Source organism: Protopterus annectens, chromosome 2.part0 (assembly GCF_019279795.1).
Source record: "Protopterus annectens isolate FY-2018-M chromosome 2.part0, PAN1.0, whole genome shotgun sequence".
In the NCBI taxonomy this organism is placed as follows: domain Eukaryota; kingdom Metazoa; phylum Chordata; order Ceratodontiformes; family Protopteridae; genus Protopterus; species Protopterus annectens.
The window spans coordinates 128673470-128693524 of record NC_056728.1 but is presented as its reverse complement, the minus strand read 5'-3'; the positions used below and the strand labels follow the sequence as shown (position 1 = coordinate 128693524).

Sequence of the window (20055 nt, the reverse complement as noted above, 5' to 3'; positions counted from 1 at the left end):
TTGACAGCCCCCTTCCACCCTAAAGTATTTGGTTACTCTCAATGTCTGCCCCAAACCTGCAGGCACCAAAAACTAAATAGCACCAAACATGTCTTCTCAGTTCTTGGTCCTAAAGTTTAAGATGCCATCCCAAAAGACATTTCTTCCATTCTTTCTCTTACAACATTCCAACATGGCCTAAAAATATTGAAACAAGCTCAGTGTAAATGCTGCTTAACTGAGACAAGCACATAAACATCCTCTCAATGTTTTGCTTACTCTCACGCTGCAATTCAGCACAAATTACCCTTTCTCAAATACTTCTATTTCAACCCCTCATTCCTTCTCCTTTTTTACCTCATATTACTCCCCCGCTCCATCTTCTTCAAGCCCCTGAAAAACTGTGGTGCCTGCACTGAAAAGATTTGGCAACTTCTGTAACTTACTTTCATTGCTGTAGAAATCTCTTGCAGAATATGTTGACCTCAGCCTAACAGACACTATAGTGAATTGTAAATACTTTACTTAGATGCTTTACGTACATGTTGTGTAACTGCTGTCATGTCTTATTGTTCATTGCATCTGATTTTGTGTTCTGTATCTTTTTAATTTTGATTATATTTGATTTATATCTGATTTCCCTGGGTCAAGTCTCAAAATGGTCCTTTTCAATCATTGCTCTACCCCAAGTTAACTAACTGAAATAAAATAAAATAAAGTATATACATATGTAAATCCAACCTTGGGACTGATAAATACCCAAAATTATATCCTGAAACCTGGCCTGCACTGGATAGCTGCACAAAGAGGCATGCTAAGCCCGGCTTGTGCTGGACAGCTGCATAAAGAGGCATACTAAGTAATGTATACTTCTGTTGAAAAGTGTGAGATAACATTGCAAGAAGGGTCTAATGAAAACATGGTGGCAAACCAGTACAGTGGATAGAGCTGCCACCTCACAGAAGAGGTTCTCCAGTTTGTTCTCAAGTTGGGTACCCTCTGTGCATGTTCTCTCTGTATTTGTGTGGGTTTTCTATGAGTGTACCAGTTTTCTATCACATTCTGCAGAAAGTGCATTAGGGTTCTACACTATGCATAGTTGTGAGTGCATACAAGGGCTTCTTTGAGAAAAAAACATAGTAAGCACAGTGAAGGATAACCATAAGGCCTTTTACAGCTATGTACGTAGCCTAAAAGGTATGGCCCAAGCATGTGCAGAACTAGTAACCAATGGTATCACACACACTGACCCCACAGAGATAGCAAACCTGCTAGAGGACAGGTTTGGCAAAAATGTCACTCCTTATCCCTTACAAACCTATCACAACCCCTCCTCACCTCACATATCTGAACAGGTCATCAAAGCCTTGTCTAAGGCAAAAAAACACAGCCTCTATGGGACCAGACGGCATCCCAGGCTGTTTTCTAAATAGGCTAAAACACGAACTAGCATCACCATTAGGTACTCCTTTCAATCATAATCTAACCACAGGCTTTGTTCCTGTGGAATGGAGGACAGTAACAGTTATTCCCTCCACAAAGGTGGCCTAGCAACAGACCTAGGGAATTACAGACCCATAAGTCTGACCAGCCTCATCTGTAAGGCCATGGAACGTATCATTAGGGAACTCATAAATAAAGACATAGGCGACCTCCAAACCCTGGATTCTAGCCAATTCAGCTTCATCAATGCAGATCCTGCCTGTTAAATCTGGTGGATTGTTTCAAAAATGTGACCAGGGCCAATGACGAAGGCAAATCTGTGCACACAGCATAGTTCGGCTTGGCAAAGGCTTTCAACATAATCCCATAGCCAGGCATTACTGATAAACCTAGCAAACTGAATGTAAACCCAGTCATTGTAAGATGAATTGCCAACTGGCTCACAAACCAGACACACTGTCAAAGTGGGTGACTCTACATCAACCAGCACACCTGTTACCAGTGGGGTGCGACAGTGGTCAATGTTGGGTCCCCTACTGTTTGGTATATACTTCTCAGAAGTTCAGGTCAAACCAAAGGGGTTGTGGCTGGTCAAGTTTGCAGACGACTGGAAACTGGGTGCAATTATTGAATCCCCAAATGATGTCAGTATACTCCAGGACGGTCTTACACAAACCAACGACTGGTGTCTTATTCACATTCTCAAACTGAATGCAAAGAAATGCATCATCATTCCCTTCAGCACAAACATTGTCTGTTTACACTATCAAATCAACAACAATATCCTAAGTACCCAGGAAATGGCAAGGAACTTGGGATCACAAGTTGACTGTGACCTTAACTTCAACCACCATGTGTCTACAGTAGTTAGGAAGGCTTTCTGTTGCACACCTGATTAATAAAGGCATCTCACTGAGAGCAAAAGAGGTTATAAACCCTCTATACTGGGCACTAATCCTTGCATAATTGAGTATAATACCCTGTTTGGTATTTAATGTACAAAACACCTGCAGCAATTGAAGAGGCCTCAGAAGTTTCTAACTAAGAAGATCAAGGAACTCCAGCATGTGCCTTACACAGACCGACTAAAGTCAATGTCATTATACTCTGTATCATACAGCCTTCTTAGGGGAGACATGCCTGGCCTACAGAGTCAATCCAAGACCTAAACCTAATGAACTTGCTGCACATCCATAAGTCAAACAGGACTAGAACTACCCACTCCAGGGACCTAAATATGGCCTGCGACTTAAGTCATGCTGGAGGGAAAGATTTATCTCCCAGCGACTGCTATGTCTTTGGAATAGGCTACCCATTCATGTGAAACACAGCACCTCTATGACACTGTTTAAGAGGAACCTGGACGAGTGGATGGGGCACTGTAAATTCTTTCCAGCAATAGGGGGCATGGGTAGCCATTACTAAATGTAATCTTGGGTATTAACTAACATTTCTATGGTATTACATTGGGATGAAACGGCTAGGCTTGCAATGACAAATAGCCTAGTAATCTCCTATGATCTTATGGAAGAAATACCTGGCATCCTAGCCCATGTCCTTTGAAATCTCCACGGACAGTGGTGACTGCTCGCATGGTCATTCTAGGAGCCAGCTACAACTCATAAGAGTGAGAGGGTGAGAGAGTGAAAATACAGTCGTGGAACAAGAAACTATAAAGCAAGAGATACACTGAACAGAAAGAAAATGCTGTGACACATGATATCTTACTATGTTACAGTGTAATGCACCACTGAGAAATACTTGAGAAATAGGAAAGATAGAGGTTCAAGCACCATCAGTCACTGAAACACATCTACAAGGCAGAAGCCAGAAAGAGTTAGCAGGCTGCATACAATTCCAAAAATAAAAATAAAAACAAAGGGAATCATCAGGACTATAATATAATCAATCAGTCCTAAAACACAAGGCAAGGAGATAAAATTAAGCTTTATAGTGAATCAATAAAGACAGGTGATGGATTGACATATATCTAGACAATGGACTGCTACCTGTGCTTTCATAGTTCCCCGTGGCTGTAAGGAAAATGGTGAAAAGTTAAAAATGTACTATGAGATGTGTGTTACGGTCTATTTATCTTGTCTCACAGCCTCAGCTGTGAGAAATATAGGAACAAATTATCAATAAAAGAAAAGAAAAAAACATTACATTCCCATAGCTCATCTTGTATCGCTAACTCCATTTCTTACGAGTTTCACTGCTTTCAGAGGATTTGGCTTATGCCAGACTTGCTCAGGCACCTCAGTCACGTGAGCTGGCTAGCCAATGACAAACGCAGCTGCATACTGCTTAGAACTGCAGCCCATCCAGCTGATAATGGTATAATTTCTACACTATTAAACCACAGGAGAAGGTGCCACTTCAATGAGGGTGCACATCTAGGGTCAAATGAGCAAACCAAGCCTATATTTTTTTTAACAGAAATCAGAACAACTTCAGCTTGCCTTATACCAAGAAAAAGGGCTTAAAAATAAAGAACTTTGGGAAGTAAACTGTACACCTACCCTGTAACCTCTGATTGCTGGTAACTTGAGAATTGGTTAAACCCTTCTCCTGCTGAACCGAGGTTACATATCCCTTCCACACTAACCTCCATTTTCAAACCTCCAGTGCCCCAGGACCCAGCCAGTCTACTGCTGTAATGTGCAGTATGTAAAAACTCAATATGTGCATTTTTTCCTCCTGATTTCTACTGATACTTTCTAATGTATTTTATGACTGTTTTGGCTATAATATGAATGTTATAGGCTAATGAGACACAGCGTTAGTGTATTGAAAAGTACTCTACTCTTCTAATTTCCTAGCAGTCTGCCTGAATGCTTCATGTGATTATACTAGAAACTATGACTGTTTTGGCTAGAATATGAGTGTTATAGCCTAACGAAACATGGCGTTAGTGCATTGGATAGTGTGCCTGAATGTTTCATGCCATTATACTAAAAACATAGGGTACTCAGGTCACAGCTATACTACTCAGAAGTCTGGAAAAGCTAAAAAGCTGTATTTATTCTCTGTTAACTGTAATTTGGAGCATACTATCTGTAGCAATTTATGTGTGCGCTCAGTCTGTCTGCTCTTATGCTCTGCTTTAGAAGGTGGCGTTGCAAGGTTTTTCACAATATGTCTGTTTACTGAAATGTGGTAGTGTGCTTACATGGGGTCGCTAACTGAAAACAAGATCTGGTAACTGTGTACAAAGTACGCTTGTTGCCTGCTGGTAACTCTACAAATCTAGCCCCACAGGTTGTTCCTCTCTCTTCAGCTCCCGAATGGCTCCCTAAAAAAGAAACAGAACTAACTAAAACCCTACAGAGATGCACCTGGAAGTTTGACCTCCCAGTCTTGGACTGCCAAAATCTAAAACAGACTTTTGCAAGGTTAACTAACCCTAACATTTATTTGATTGCATTAAAAAAGTACTGCAACTGGGTCCAGCACTGGAAATAGCCTCTGAAGCCCCCCACAGTCTACTATTAATATAACTAACTTTTAACTAAGGCAAACCATCAGTCACTAGTGTTTTTTAACCTAGGGACAAACTCACAGCCCACCCTCCTGTAAAATACTAAATTAAAACATTAAAAAACAACTTCAGCTTGCCTTATACCAAGAAAAAGGGCTTAAAAATAAAGAACTTCAGGAAGTAAACTGTACACCTACCCTGTAACCTCTGATTGCTGATAACTTGAGAACTGGTTAAACACCGTTCCACAATGTTTTTCACACTATGTTTGTTTACTGAAATGTGTCAGTGTGCTTACATGGGGTCGATAACTGAAAACAAGATCTGGTAACTGTGTAAAAAATACGCTGGTTGTTGCCTGCTGGTAACTCTACAAATCGATCCCCACAGGTTGTTCCCCTGTCTTCAGCTCCCAAAAGGCTCCCTAAAAAGAAACAGAACTTACTAAAACCTTACAGAGAAGCACGTGGAACGCTGACCGCCCAGTCACGTACTGCCAAAATCTAAAACGACTTTTGCAAGGTTAACTAACCCTAACATTTATCTGATTGTATTAAAAAAGTACTGTGACTGGGTCCAGCACTGGAAACAGCCTCTGAAGCCCCCCACAAACTACTATTAATGTAACTACCTTTTAACTCAGGCAAACCCTCAGTTGCTAGTGTTTTTTAATCTAGCGACTAACTCACAGCCCACCCTCCTGTAAAATACTAAATTAAAACATTAAAAAACAACTTCAGCTTGCCTTATACCAAGAAAAAGGGCTTAAAAATAAAGAAATTTAGGAAGTAAACTGTACACCTACCCTGTAACCTCTGATTGTTGGCAACTTGAGAATTGGTTAAACCTCGCTTCGCGCACCTCCCTGCCCACAAATCCCACCCGCCCATAGTACTACTAAATTTAAGTCAACCTAACCACACCCCAGCTCCTCTACAAACCAATCAGCAACAACCACTACTCTAATCTACTACTTGTCCCCTCCCCCTGTTATTTTACCTTATTATATTATCAAATCTCGGTCAAATAAATATGCCAACCCCCTAAATTTTACTGCTAACCCTTCTATCATCCCTGTTGCTCATCCCATATCTTCTCTCTGCTTATTAGAACAAGGGCTACCTTGGCTTCCACTACCCTAGATTCAGAACCTCAATTCCATCACTAATACACAAAAATGCTCATCTTCCCCCTTCCCAAATACCCAACTCACCAATCTTAAATAACTATGTCCCTATTACACCCAGATACATTTGTCCTAAACCCAGGCACTATCACTGTACTTTATTCAGAATCTGGAAACTCATAACCAGGTTAAAAAATAACCTCACTGTGGATGGCGACATCCACCCAAACCCAGACCCAACCCCTCCTACAGACCCTAATCCCCCCTCTAACTCCCCTAACAACACAGACCCATCGAATAGACCCCCAGACTCCTTGCTGGCCTGCCATCTAAACGTCAGGAGCATAAATAACATAATCCAGCACCTACATGCCCTCTTGGCAGTGCATTCACCCGATTAACTATGCCTCACAGAAACGTGGCTAAAACCTGCTACCAAGGACAATGAAGTCCTGCCACCAGGGTACAATATGCACAGACTGGATCGTACCTCCAAAAAGGGCGGTGGTGTAGCAATACTTTATAAGTCCATCTTATCTATCACCTTGGACACCCAACAACCACCCCAATTCAATAATGCCAAAATTATTATCTCAAAGCTACATATTAATAACGGCATAAACATTGTCTGTGTCTACATTCCCCTAGGGAAGAACACAGACACCCTTGAAGATTTCTTAAGCTGGCTGACTAATAACCACCCACAAGAAACCATTGTTCTCAGGGATTTCAACATTGACTGGAATGCCTGTTCCTCTAAATTCCCACAACCCATGTAAACCTCCATGGGTTTACCCAAACTATATCCTCATCCACTAGGTCAGGTAAATCACAAAATAAAGACAGTACCCTGGATTGGGTACTCTCCAACAGCTCCCCACAACCCTATACATCAGGCACCCTACCCGATTATCTGAATGATCACTGCCTCACCTATATATTCAAGCTTAAGGTAAACTTCTGCCACCAACCCACCTATAGAACTATAAGAAGCAACAAAAACTTTGATCTCAATAAGTTTAACAATGAACTAAAGGCATGCAACTGGTCTGCCCTAAAAAAAACTACCCCTAGTTGAAGTGGTCACATACTTTAACGCCAAATTCCTTGCTGTTCTCGACTGTCTTGCCCCTATAGTCATACTATTAGAACCAAAGTCAATGTTGCACCATGGCTTACTAAAGATACAAAATACAAAATCACACTCAGGAATAAAGCGTGGGCCACCTAACGCACAACAAAAACCCTACCTGACCAACTTAAATTTAGGCAGCTAAGAAATGATGTCAAAAAATCCATAACTTTAGACAAAAAGAATTACTATTACCACCTACAGCAAGTACACCACAATAAACCACAGAAGTTCTGGGCAGGAATAAATACACTCCTCCACCCAGGCCAAACCACCACCATCACCCCCACCCCCCCTTCTGCCTCCAAACAAAAATCCCCAGAAGATATTTCTAACACCTTTAACACCTTCTTCACTGAAACTACCCAATCTTTGGTCAGCCAACTCACTCCCACCGGTTCTAATCCAAATGTATCCAATACCAATACCAATACATCCTTCAGTTTCCAACCAGTGTCCACTCAACTCATTAAGGCCCTACTTAGGAAACTAAGACCCACCACCCTGGCTGCTGACCACCTCCCTGCAGACTACTCACAAAAGGCTGCAGATGCAGTTGCATACCCCATCTCAATCCTAATCAACCGTACCATATCAGAAACTTACATCCCTGCCATATGAAAAATCCTCACATGTCGTACCTCTTCATAAGGGGGGCAGTTCCACTGAACTGTCTAACTTCCAACCCATAGCTATTTTGTCACCACTAGCTAAAATTATGGAGATGTATGTACATATTCAGCTCATGAAATATCTCATACACAACAAACTACTGTCTAACTCTCAACATGGCTGTAGACAAAATCACAGCACTATGTCAGCCCTACTCTCTTTTACTAACATTATAAACCAAAACCATAACAATAACAAACTAACCTCCACACTCTTTCTAGACCTTTCCAAGGTCTTTGACATGGTCGATCACAAAATGCTAATGAACACCTTGAAGGCCTTCACCTTAAACAATCAGGCACTCCAATGGTTTGATTCCAACCTACAAGGCAGGCAACAGGTGGTCCTGTGGCAGGGTAAACTATCCTCATGCCTCCCCATCAGGCTAGGAGACCCCCAGGGCTCAATACCAGGTCCCCTTCTCTTCTTCATCTTTATAAATGATCTTAGCACAGTCATACCGGAGGCTACCTGCATTCAATATGCAGACGACACCACCTTGATTTGTTCTGCCACCTTCCCAGCAAATCTTTCTACATTAACCCAAAACACATTTAATTTGGTGGAAAAATGGCTATTAAACCAACGTCTAATCCGAAACCCCAACAAACCTAAGCTACTTCTCTTCTCCCCTACGCGTAGGACCTCCCCACCACTCTTCAACATAATAGCTAGTAATGGGACCATCATCTCTCCAGAAACCCAAACTAAACTTTTTGGTGTCACAATTGATAACCTCAGGTTTGATGTGCACATCAATCAAACTATAAAAACTATCAATAAAATACTCGTCTCTCTCTATAGGATCAAATCAATCCTCACCCCACCTGGTCGAATTGCAATTGCCCGCTTCCATCTACTATCTACCCTTCTTTATGCCTCTCCTCTTTTCTCCAGCCTGAGCAAAACTGATCTTAATAAATTATCATCATGCTACAACCATATTGCCAGACTTGCTACTGGCTCAACATACCAAACCCACCACTGCCACAACCTAAATCTCCTAGGCTGGCTGGAACTACCTCACCTTCTACAGCTCAACCAGCTCATAGTTGCCCACAAAATCCTCTACCGGCCAGAAAATACCCCTGTTCTAAAAAACATGATCTGCCTCTACTGTAACAATTGACCACTCGGCTCCTCTACCAAACTCCTAGTTCTAACAGTCAAATCCAACCACTCTGCTGGTGACTCACTCTTTGCCAACTTTGTCGGAAAGATTTGGAACTCACTACCAGCCGACCTGACTCAAGATCCTTCACCAACCTTATTCAAAAACAAGCTTAAGAATTACCTCAAATTGCACTGGACATGTCCCTGTACCAACCCTGACTAGTGCCCTGTCCATCTCACATGCCTCTCCTCTACAAATGTCCTTTCTTTGGCCACCCCTCTCCATATCATGAAGGGTAAACCGTATCTAATGCTACTCAATGTATTTTATTCCTGAAGGTAATATATTGTTACTACCTGTATATACATACTCGCAATGTTTTGTAAGTCACAAGTGTCATGTAATTGCTTGTATTGCTCTGTCTGTAACCTGTGTGTAACTGCCATTTACTAATACTTCTAATAATTGTAATGTGCCTCTGCTGAAAATGGACATACATCCAGCTGGATCATCCCAGTTAACAAATGTAAAATAAATAAATAAAATAAATAAATAACTTTGCACATAAATACTACCAGGGTCCTGGTAACAGGAAAGTAAAGTATTAAAAAAAAAAATAATAAAACAAAAATATAAGAAAAAAACTCATTTAAAGGGACTGCATCCCAGCCACCTGGTACCATGAGCTGCGCCCTGCCTAGCTGCTTTTTAAACAAATATTAAGAGTTATTACAAATTTCAACTTTTTCCTCATGTTTTCTCACTTCTTAAACATCAGGACATTAAATCACGTGCTTCATTGTACCAACAAGAGACATGTAGGAAACCTAATGAATTATCAGCCAGGTGTGGATAATTATCAAAAATATCTTTCATACGTGGTGGTATTCTGTCCTTTTCCCTGAGATTATGCAACCTGGCGTACAGCTGTATAATTTAAGGGGGTATGGTATGCAGTACTTCACAGGGCCAGCTGTCTTATTTTATTAGAAAAGCAAAGATCATCAGTTTAACAGTCGATAATTCCTTGGGAAGCCAACATGTATAATCTACACAAAATTGCATCATATAAAATAAATGTCATGATGTGATTTATTTATAAACAAATAAAAAATAAATGTGTAAAACCACCACTTACCGTTGGCTCTTTATGTAATGTGTTCTGAAGACCCGTGGGTTCCTTCAACACTGTGCTGGGAATTGCATAGGGTGGGTGATGCCATACTGGTGCACGAACCCCATGGTCCCACTCAGGGTCAGTAGGAGTGGCTTTCTCAATAGCAAACATGTACTTCTGTTGGCAAACTGAAGCCAGACCAGCCATGCTGTGGACATACATGGGATCTAGGCCAGGGAGTCCAGGAATTACTGAATGAACTAACAAGGGAGATCTGGTACACAAACCATCATCATGGAAGTAAGAGCCATGTCTGCTGAAATGGGAAGAAAGAAGATAATCTGGTAAAGGGGTACAGTGTTTCACAGAAGGGCCAGAAGTACAAAATGAGTCCATTGCTACAGTGTTAGGGATGCTGTGGGCAGCAACTGATCTCTGATTTTCTAGGCTGGAAATATAACGAAATTCAAGTAATCTTTTTTCTGCAGGATCTTCCAACCCTCCAGATTCCAAGAAGACAGGACTGACATCTTCAGGATTTGATCTGTCCCAGGTTTTGTTTGGAGGTCTCTGCTTGGAATGGCTCAATGCATGCAGTTCTGAATGACTCTGTCCAGCATACCTTGAGCTGAAGCCAGAAACAGTATCTGGTACTGTGCTGGGGTGGTTTGTCTGGACATCATCTGCTCCTTCATACTCATCTGTTACTGACCGGCTGGGCACAACAGAAAGGCCTGTGGTACTTTCTGCTGTTAGTTTTTCATCTCGAGAGAGAAAACTCTGAATCCTGATAGGGGGAGATCCATGATGTTGTAACACATTAACATCCCCTGAGGAACTAATACAATTTTCTGAATATTCTTTGGATTCAGTCCAGCTGGACACCAAAGCCGTGGATCCATAAACAGAATCTGCTGCACTTTTGCCTCCCTCAATCCAAGTGTTCCATTCTTGATTTGGCTGAAGAATTGGAGAGCACAGTCTACCAGTTTCCAAATGGTCTGTTTCAGGAGAAGGCCGAGCTCCATCTGACAGTTTAACTCTTGCAGACAGTTTCCGTTCATTCTTTAGTGCATCTTCTGCCATGCCCTTCTCCCGGGGTGGGGCACTGCTTGTTCTCCAACTACCTGTCCTCTGCTCACCTGTTCAGTAGACAAAATAAAACATAAATTGCACATACACACACACTGTGGAAATTTTAAGTTTGCACAAACAAAGTTTTTATGGCTACCAAATTGTTTAACTCATAGATTCATAGTAATCTTGACATCCAAAACTCCCATAACATTTGCCTAACTCGTGCGTGTGTGTGTGTGTGTGTGTGTGTGTGTGTGTGTGTGTGTGTGTGTGTGTGTGTGTGTGTATATATATATATATATATATATATATATATATATATATATATATATATATATATATATATATATATATTTACAGCAGTGAAATGGCTATGGTTGCAGAAATGAAACATTTAAACATTTCACATAAAAAGTACAACTTCCATTTTCTAAGCACAGGTATCTTTATCAACTTACATATTTCATTTGTCTTTCTGCATCATTAGCCATTTAACTGCTGTAAATATATATATATATGCATCTACACAGTTTTATACACAAAAGATATATTTGGCAAACCAAACAACAATATAGATGGAGACTTAGATTTTATTGCTTACACTTCTGTTTTCCTCTTTCCATCTCTCATAGATTTGACACTTTCTTTGACATTAACAATCATATACTTAGTAAAAGGATCAATGCATGTGTCTCAGACCCATATGTCAGAGGACACCACTCCTTTGGAAATAAGATCAAAACTACTTTGGAAGTTAAGCTACCTTGTTTAGTAACTTTTGGAGCTAATTTTTATAATTTTTTCACTTCTTTATCCTTCAGCACAAACACTCCTTCCAAACACACATGCTGTGAAAATTCATGATCCATGCCCCTCCAAAGACTGCCCTCTCAGAGCACTGAAAAAGCCCTGGTGAGCCAGGGTTACTGTACCTTTGAAAGACTTCTGCCTTGAGAGGAGAAATCAGTTTTAAAATGCTTTCAGATTTCATTAGAGTGGGGTAATGCTGACAACACTTCTGGGCCCTTATATAGTAGTGGGAATCAATAGTAAGGGTGGGTGACCAATATTCATTAGTACCGCTCAACAGTTCCTGACTTTGGTTCAAAGATTTTCTCCATCTCTTTTAATCCCTCTTAAAACCAGTGTTTATCTATTTAACATTTGTTAACTGGGAAAGTCCAACTTGGAACGTTGCCAATTTTCAGAGGAGGCCCGGGGAAAAATGTTCCAGACCCATGTCTTTGAACGTGGGAGGAAATCTGAACACTTGGAGAAAACCCACACGAACGCAGGGAGAGCATGCAGACTCAGCACAGAAGGCACTCTAGCCAAATATCGAACTGGAGAACCTCTTGCTGTGAGGTGACAATGTTACCACTGCACCGTCCTGTCTTGTCCTGGTATCTTGGGAGAAAAGGTGAAGAATTACATTTAATAAATAATGACAGCAATTAGAGTTATAGGCTTGTTTTACATCATACAGTGCGTTAATTCATATTCTCTAATTCTGTGAAATTTTGTAGTTAATAGTACAAATATTTAAAAAGCGTCCCTAATTTTGGACATTTCTTCTTAATTATGTAGGTAACAGTTTAAGAGCTTGGCTAGGTCTGGCAGAATATTTTTATTTTTACTGTTAGCTGTACACTGTAGAAAATGTCACATTGTTACTGTGAGACACTAATATCATCAGATGTCTGCCATCACTTTCCTAAATGTTTATGTTGACTCTGCAAACTACTCCTCTGGTATCCACTAAAGGACTGCTCTGCTAGACTGTGTTCCTTGCCTTATACACTTCTCAGACCAAGAGTTTTTGCTGGGAAATATAATTTTTTCACTCATCAGCTATTTCTATGTAGTCTCTCAATGTACGTGGGTTTCTCTGTTCTTAGTTGGAAAGAGGCAATCTTCTATGTTGTAGAACCATAGTCATTTTGAGTATGGTTCATACATATGTCTAGGTATCTTTCAATTAATGCATTTTTGTGTGTCAAATAACACGTCAGGTAACATTGTACTCTCTGGTCAAAGTAGGGCTTATGTTTCCTGCCGCAATTTATTTCTTATTTCAAATACCATGAATTCTTCACTACAGCCAATGTAGTAAATCTCTTCTGCAGAAATGCCTCTAAGTGGGTCAGATATGAGAATATAAAATAACAATGACTCCATTCAGACCACCTCCCGTGTAATTTTCAAGCTCTCTTCCGGTGATCAGTTTATCTGTCTTTTTAGTGGGATACCACAGATATTTCAATCACTTATTGCTGCTTACTTGCGTGTTTAGCAATACTTCGTAGAATCGTAGACATTCACAGCTAAAATGATCACACAGACTCACAAGCACTAAAAGGTAAGAACCGTAACTTTTACACTAATGGCATAAACTACTAAGTAGAACAACATGAAATTCCATGTACACTAGTTTTATGGGACACTTAAATTCACACTACACTATATGTTTTACAAACTACTCTTAACATTTCTGATTTGCTTCCTTTAACAGCATATGAACTTTGGTGTAGTTTTCAACTTATTCTGTGAGTGTACTCATCAAATCCATGAAGCAAGGGAGTCTTAGTTGGTGATGCATCTGTGTCCTTTCTCTGTATGATGTTTTAAAATAAATCTAATTTCCAGTCATGCTGTACATGTGGACACTGTGATGTTTTGTATAAAAATACAATGTGTTTTTGGCATTTTATTTTCCAAGAGTTAGTGGCTGCTGTTATGAAACACTGAGTACTGCACTAGCCCTTTCTAGTTCGAATCAGTGCTGGAATGCATTCAGCTGTAACACTGCAGGTACTGCATGGTTGATATCGCCATTTATAGACTACTGTGAAGTTCTACAGCTCTTGTACTTTATTGTGTAGTTCCATGTAATCTCTGCCTTACCTGCATGTGTATGGCAAAGTATGACGGAACTCATCTGACTGTTTTGTAGCCATTTTTTTCTTGTTTTCTTGTTCCTGCAAACTGCTTCTAGGTGTGTTTTTACTCTTTATTTTAGATACTCATTTTCTTACTGCATTTCTCTTTTATGTAACTTCAAGCTACCATTAAGGTTCTTCTTTTACAATAAGCAACAAGGAGTTGCATATCTACCACTGAACTGCACCCCCCCCCCCGAGTACATTCTACTTTCCTTTTCAACTTGAAAACGACATGTAAAGTTGCAAATGCAAGTTTACTCTGGTATATGTCTTTATTGTTATTTGGTAACTCAGCTTGTAGTCCCAGTTAAACTACTTGTTAGCAAGGCTTGCATCTTCTTCCCAGTTAATTATTTTGTATATGTGTAGGCTAAAGGAACATTCGTGACTGCCCCCCACCCCCACTTTAATGGTTTATCTATTGATAGCCAATTTAATTTGGGTTAGGAATGAATTTGCATGTCCCCAACTAATAATTAAGTACTTTTTGGTCCTTAATTAGCAATGTACGTGATTTTAAATGGCTCCCTTTACCATTACTTGTGCTAAAGTTACCTACATAGAGTGATTGTCTCCTGCCACTGTGATTGATTTTCTCTGCCTGCTTTGGTCTCTTTCCACCCCCCAATTCACCAGCCATCCCACCCTCAGACTCTTACATTTATTCCCTCTTAACTCCTCCTACAATTTAGTACATATTACCTACCCCTTAAAGACATATACATTACAATCCCTCTTCCTGTTTCAGTCCTCTGTCAGTTCTTACTGCAGCCCATTCTACAGACTCAAACCTGTCTTTACAGACATTCTCAACCCACTTTTTTCCATGCACACTCCTGCTTACCAATAGCTTTATCCATCCATTCAAACACACGCATGTGTAAATTATAATAAATACAGTTCTTTATATACATATATCAACAAACACACGCACACAAATACATACCAATAGCACAAAAGCACTTTTTTAGATACTTTATAACTATTTATAACTACTATTTTTCTCATCAGTACACATTTTTTGGCTCCTCCCTTATCTATACACTACTCACTTCACCTCCCCCTGCTAGCAAACTCATACATACAGCTTTCTTCACACAACCTACTCTCCACTTCCTTAACTATCTATAAAACAGCCTGTAAACATCTCCTAACCCTTTACAGCACCTCCTCTCTCCATTCTAATGCTTCTCTGTTCATTAATATACCACACGACCATCATTTTACCAAACCTCCACCATCTAAACTCTCACCATCTCAACTTACAATGACAGTAAGTTAACTGCTACTGCGTTGTACACTGACAACACTAGCTCACTTCACTGACTACCATAATATTCCCACATCATATCCCATCTCCAACACAAACATACATGCATTACATTACAAAACCCTATTATGTCCCAGACATTCTAATTGCCACTGAACCCTGGCTAAAACAAGAAATAACTGACAATGAAATTATTTCTCCAGGTTTTAACATATTCAGAATGGACAAAAAATTTAAAAGGTCAGGTGGTATTACTATTATTTATAAAAACAACTTAGAAATAACTCCAGCCCATCTAAATATCACAAAATTTAATACTGATGAAGTTCTGACTACATACCTCAAAATCAACTAAAAGAAATCTATATGTACCTCAGCAGTATACATCCCACCAAACAACAATATTACCACAGCCAAAAATATCCTACACTAGAGATTTCACAACATCCCCCAAGGAAACCTTCATCTTAGTACCTAAATACAGGCTGGTAATCCATAAACAGTAGCAACCTCTATTCACTTATTTGGCTTCACCCAACTACAACAGCCCACCATCAGAATCAACAAAAGCACTAACAGGCTGTCCACACTGAGCTGGATACTGACAAACAAACCACATAATACAATATCCTCTGCTTGGTTACCAGGTACTATAAGTGATCACCTCCCCACCTATGTAGTCAGACAACAACATGGTTCACCCAAACAAGTAATCTATAAACGAGTACATAATTTAACCAAATTTGATGAAGACACATTTAGTACAGTCCTGCCCCACTACAACTAGAATGTATTAAGAGTAATGTCCCTAGATGAAGCAGTTACTCCCTTCAGTTACATTGTCCTAACAATACTAAATGATTTAGCACGAGTTACGACAAGAAGAGTACAATCTAATACAGTGCCATGGCTGACAAGACAAGCAGCTCATGATAACAAAGAGATAAAACATGGAAAGAATGGTATAATAATAAAACACAACATACCTACCAAAATGTTGGATACCTCAGAAACTGTACCAAGATTCTTGTTAAATTTGAAATCATACTACAGTAATCTCCAGCAAAAGCACCCCAACAACCACAACCTTTTTCAGTCCTCTCTAAATAAATTATTATACCGTGGTCATTACAGTATATCCCGTCCTCCTACTTCAACCAATAAAGAGTCCATTGCCACTCAGTTCAACAGTCACTTTATTCAGTCAGTTCTATCACTAATCAATGGCCACCTCATTTGACCTCTCCAAGTTCCAACTATTCTCTTTAGCAACATGCTGTCTTTTAATTTTCAGCCCGTCCTAACATCAACCATAAAAAATGACTCACTCGAGGCACTCGTTAAAATGGAGAACATTGATATCTGTGCAGTGACAGAGACCTGGTTCAAGGCTCCAGAGAGCACCCCTGCATTACCAGGCTATAATTCATACCACACCTTTTGGCCACCTAACCTGGACCAAAGAACTAAAGGAGGAGGCGTGTCCATATTCATTAAGGATATCCACACCTCCAGGCTAGTTGCTCAGCATAATGCATCTGAGATTATCCAAGTGCAACTAACTCTGGGCAAGACCGCAATGCAAATTGTAGCTTGCTACAGATCCCCCACCATTCCCCAGGATTCCCACTCCTCATTTCTTGATACACTGGAAAATATTAGGGTACAACCTACACCTTAATAATGGGCGATTTCAACTACCCCACCATTAACTGGGAAAACTACTCCTGTACCAACTCTTGTGCTCAACGTTTTGTGGAATTCATAAATTCCAATGCCTTGGATCAACTTATCCACACCTCCACCAGGGGCAGCAATATCCTAGCCCTGGTCATTACCAACATGGGCAACCGGTGTTCCACACCAGAGGTCAATTCCTCGTTGGTCATATCCAACCACAAGCAAATCACCCTAGACATCCACATCCCACCCCCCACCCCCATTAGGGAAACCACTGTAAAAAATTTCTCCAAAGCCAACAACACACTTCTTAAGACAGAAGTGGCAAACTTCACAACACCCATGCTAACAGATAATAGAGCTATGACTGCTGAATCCTATACAATTGCATTTTATAAGCACCTACACAAGTGCATGGATCGTGCAATCCCTAACAGAACCAAGATGCTATCCTCAAAAAAAAGGAAGCCAATCTGGTGGTCCCCTGCTATAAACAAACTCTACAACAGAAGAAAGAAACTGTTGCAAAAAAGAGTAAAATATCAAGATTGGAGGAACTCCATGGTCAGCCTCAGTAAGAAGCTGAGATCCCTCATAAAATCGTCCAAAGCTAGTTACGAAAACAAAATCGCCACTGATTCTAAAGACAACTACAAAGCATTCTATAGCTATGTCAAGAATCTCAATGGCAACACTCAAATCTGCTCCGAGTTACAGCACAATGGCACTAAATATACAGAACCAACTAATACTGCCAACATCCTGGCAGATAGGTTCAGTGCTAACTTTACCCCTCTCTCATCCCCTAAAGGGCCCATCTCTATACCAGAAGAATGCAAAGTACCTGTAATCATGGCTGCACAGGTAAAAAATACACTCTCTAAAGCCAAGAACACAGCATCCATGGGACCTGACAACATCCCAGGCTGCGTTCTACATGAACTACAGAACAAACTGGCACCCCACCTAAGTACCATGTTCAGTCATAGCCTCACCTCAGGCTTTGTACCCACTGAATGGTGCACAGCAACGGTTATCCCATTCCACAAAGAGGGAGCCACCACGGACTCTGGGAACTACTGCCCCATTAGCTTGACGAGCCTGGTCTGTAAGGCTATGGAGCATATCATCATGAACTTATAAACAATGACATTGGTAATCTCCAAACTCTGGACCCTACGCAGTTCAGGTTTGTAAAAGGCAGATCATGTCCCCTAAACATGATAGACTTCTTTGAAGCACCAAAGCCGTAGATGAGGGTAAGGTGGTTCACACAGCCTATCTAGATTTCGCCAAGGTTTTCGACACTATCCCCCACTCTGGAATTATAGATAAACTCACTAAACTAGGTATAAATCCTTATGTCACAAGATGAGTTGCCAACTGGCTCACTGACAGAACCCACACTCTGAAAGTAGAAGACTCTAAATCCAACTTCAGACCAGTGACAAGTGGAGTACCACAGGGTTCAGTCCTAGGTCCTCTCATGTTTGGCATCTACTTCTCTGAAGTACAGGCTAACACAGAAGGTCTTTGGCTAACAAAGTTCGCAGATGACTGCAAACTAGGAGCCATAATCAAAACTCCTAACAATGTGGACATCCTACAAAAGGGCCTCACAGAGACAGATGCCTGGTGTCAAAGCCATGGCCTCAAGCTCAATACCAAAAAGTGCATTGTCATCCCTTTTGGTAAAAACTCTGTACCCATGAACTACCACATAGGCGGTAGTCTACTTAAGACCGAAAGTGTGATAAGAGACCTTGAGACACAGGTGGACAGTAGTCTCTCATTTGATAATCACATCGCCACAGTAGTCAGGAAATCCTTCTACGTGGCACACCTCATCACAAAAGGTTTCTCATCCAGGAAAAAAAAGAGGTCATTGTTCCCCTTTACTCATCACTCATTAGACCCATTATAGAGTACAACGCCCCTTTTGGTATGTACCTCACAAGAAATCTACAACAATCAGAAAGGCCACAGAAATACCTCACAAAGAGTATTACCGGCCTCAAACAGATGCCCTATGCAGACCGTCTCAAAAAACTCCAGCTTTACTCTGTCGCATATCGCCTACTCAGAGGCGATCTCTGCCTAACATACAAAGCTATGTCAAACCCAGAGCTGTTGGACATGCCCCATGTAAAGAAATCCCAATCCCCCCGAGCTACACGCTCTAGGGACCTAAACCTTGTCACCACAATAAACAGAACATGCTGGAGGGATAGATTCCTGTCCCAGAGACTTCCTATACTCTCAGACAAACTACCTATCTATATCAAACAAAGCTCCTCATTAGCACTCTTCAGGAAAAATCTTGATGATTGGATAAAGATAGGAAATTCACCCCGGGGATCACGTCTGTGGCTCTGCTTGACAGGGGCATGGGAAAATAATTTTCTTGGGTGGCAAAAGCCAGGGTTCCATTTGGCTAGGCTTATATACGCCCTAGGGCCAATAGCCTAGTACCTACCTATGACTAACCAAATTAAAAGCAACAACCTCAGCTGCCAATAATCTCCCCACTGAGCTCCTCAAAATGAGTGCAGAAACACAAGCCTTCCCTCTCTCCATTCCAATCAACCAGTTAATAACTGAAAATTATGTCACATACATCTGGAAAAAAATCCATTACTATATCCATTCACCATGGAGGTACTTCAACAGAGTTAACAAACTATAGACCTTCTGACAGCCCTGCACTGGCCCAGTAATCAAGGAGCCTCAATCCTCACCACTAGCACCAGTGAGGGACGTCCACATTGGGAAGATGACAAGTATACACACACTAAAGTACAATTTCCCTTAACAGCACACAGAGATCAGTCAGTCTGGGGCAGGTTTCTCCCTCTTTCTCCAAATCCCCAATAAGACTCGCCACTGGCACAGCTATACGGTTAAGATCTCAGCTGAGTGGTCAAGCCAAAACCTCCAGCACCTTCTCTGCCAACCAGTGCTTCGTGTCCCTGCCCAAGTAGCTGACACACACACACACACACACACACACACACACACACAC

At 40.8% G+C, this 20055-nt stretch overlaps 1 protein-coding gene across 4 annotated transcripts in view; it reads right to left on the bottom strand.

Annotated features, from left to right (window-relative positions):
* The window catches only part of LOC122792993 (probable JmjC domain-containing histone demethylation protein 2C), a 1041568-nt gene that overhangs the window by 627506 nt on the left and 394007 nt on the right, over positions 1-20055 (bottom strand). For all 4 annotated transcript variants that reach the window (XM_044060615.1, XM_044060616.1, XM_044060618.1 and 1 more), the window contains one exon: positions 10086-11206. In XM_044060615.1, the coding sequence (XP_043916550.1) occupies positions 10086-11150 (1065 nt within the window). In that variant the 5' untranslated portion in view covers positions 11151-11206. The remainder of the gene's footprint in view (positions 1-10085; positions 11207-20055) is intronic.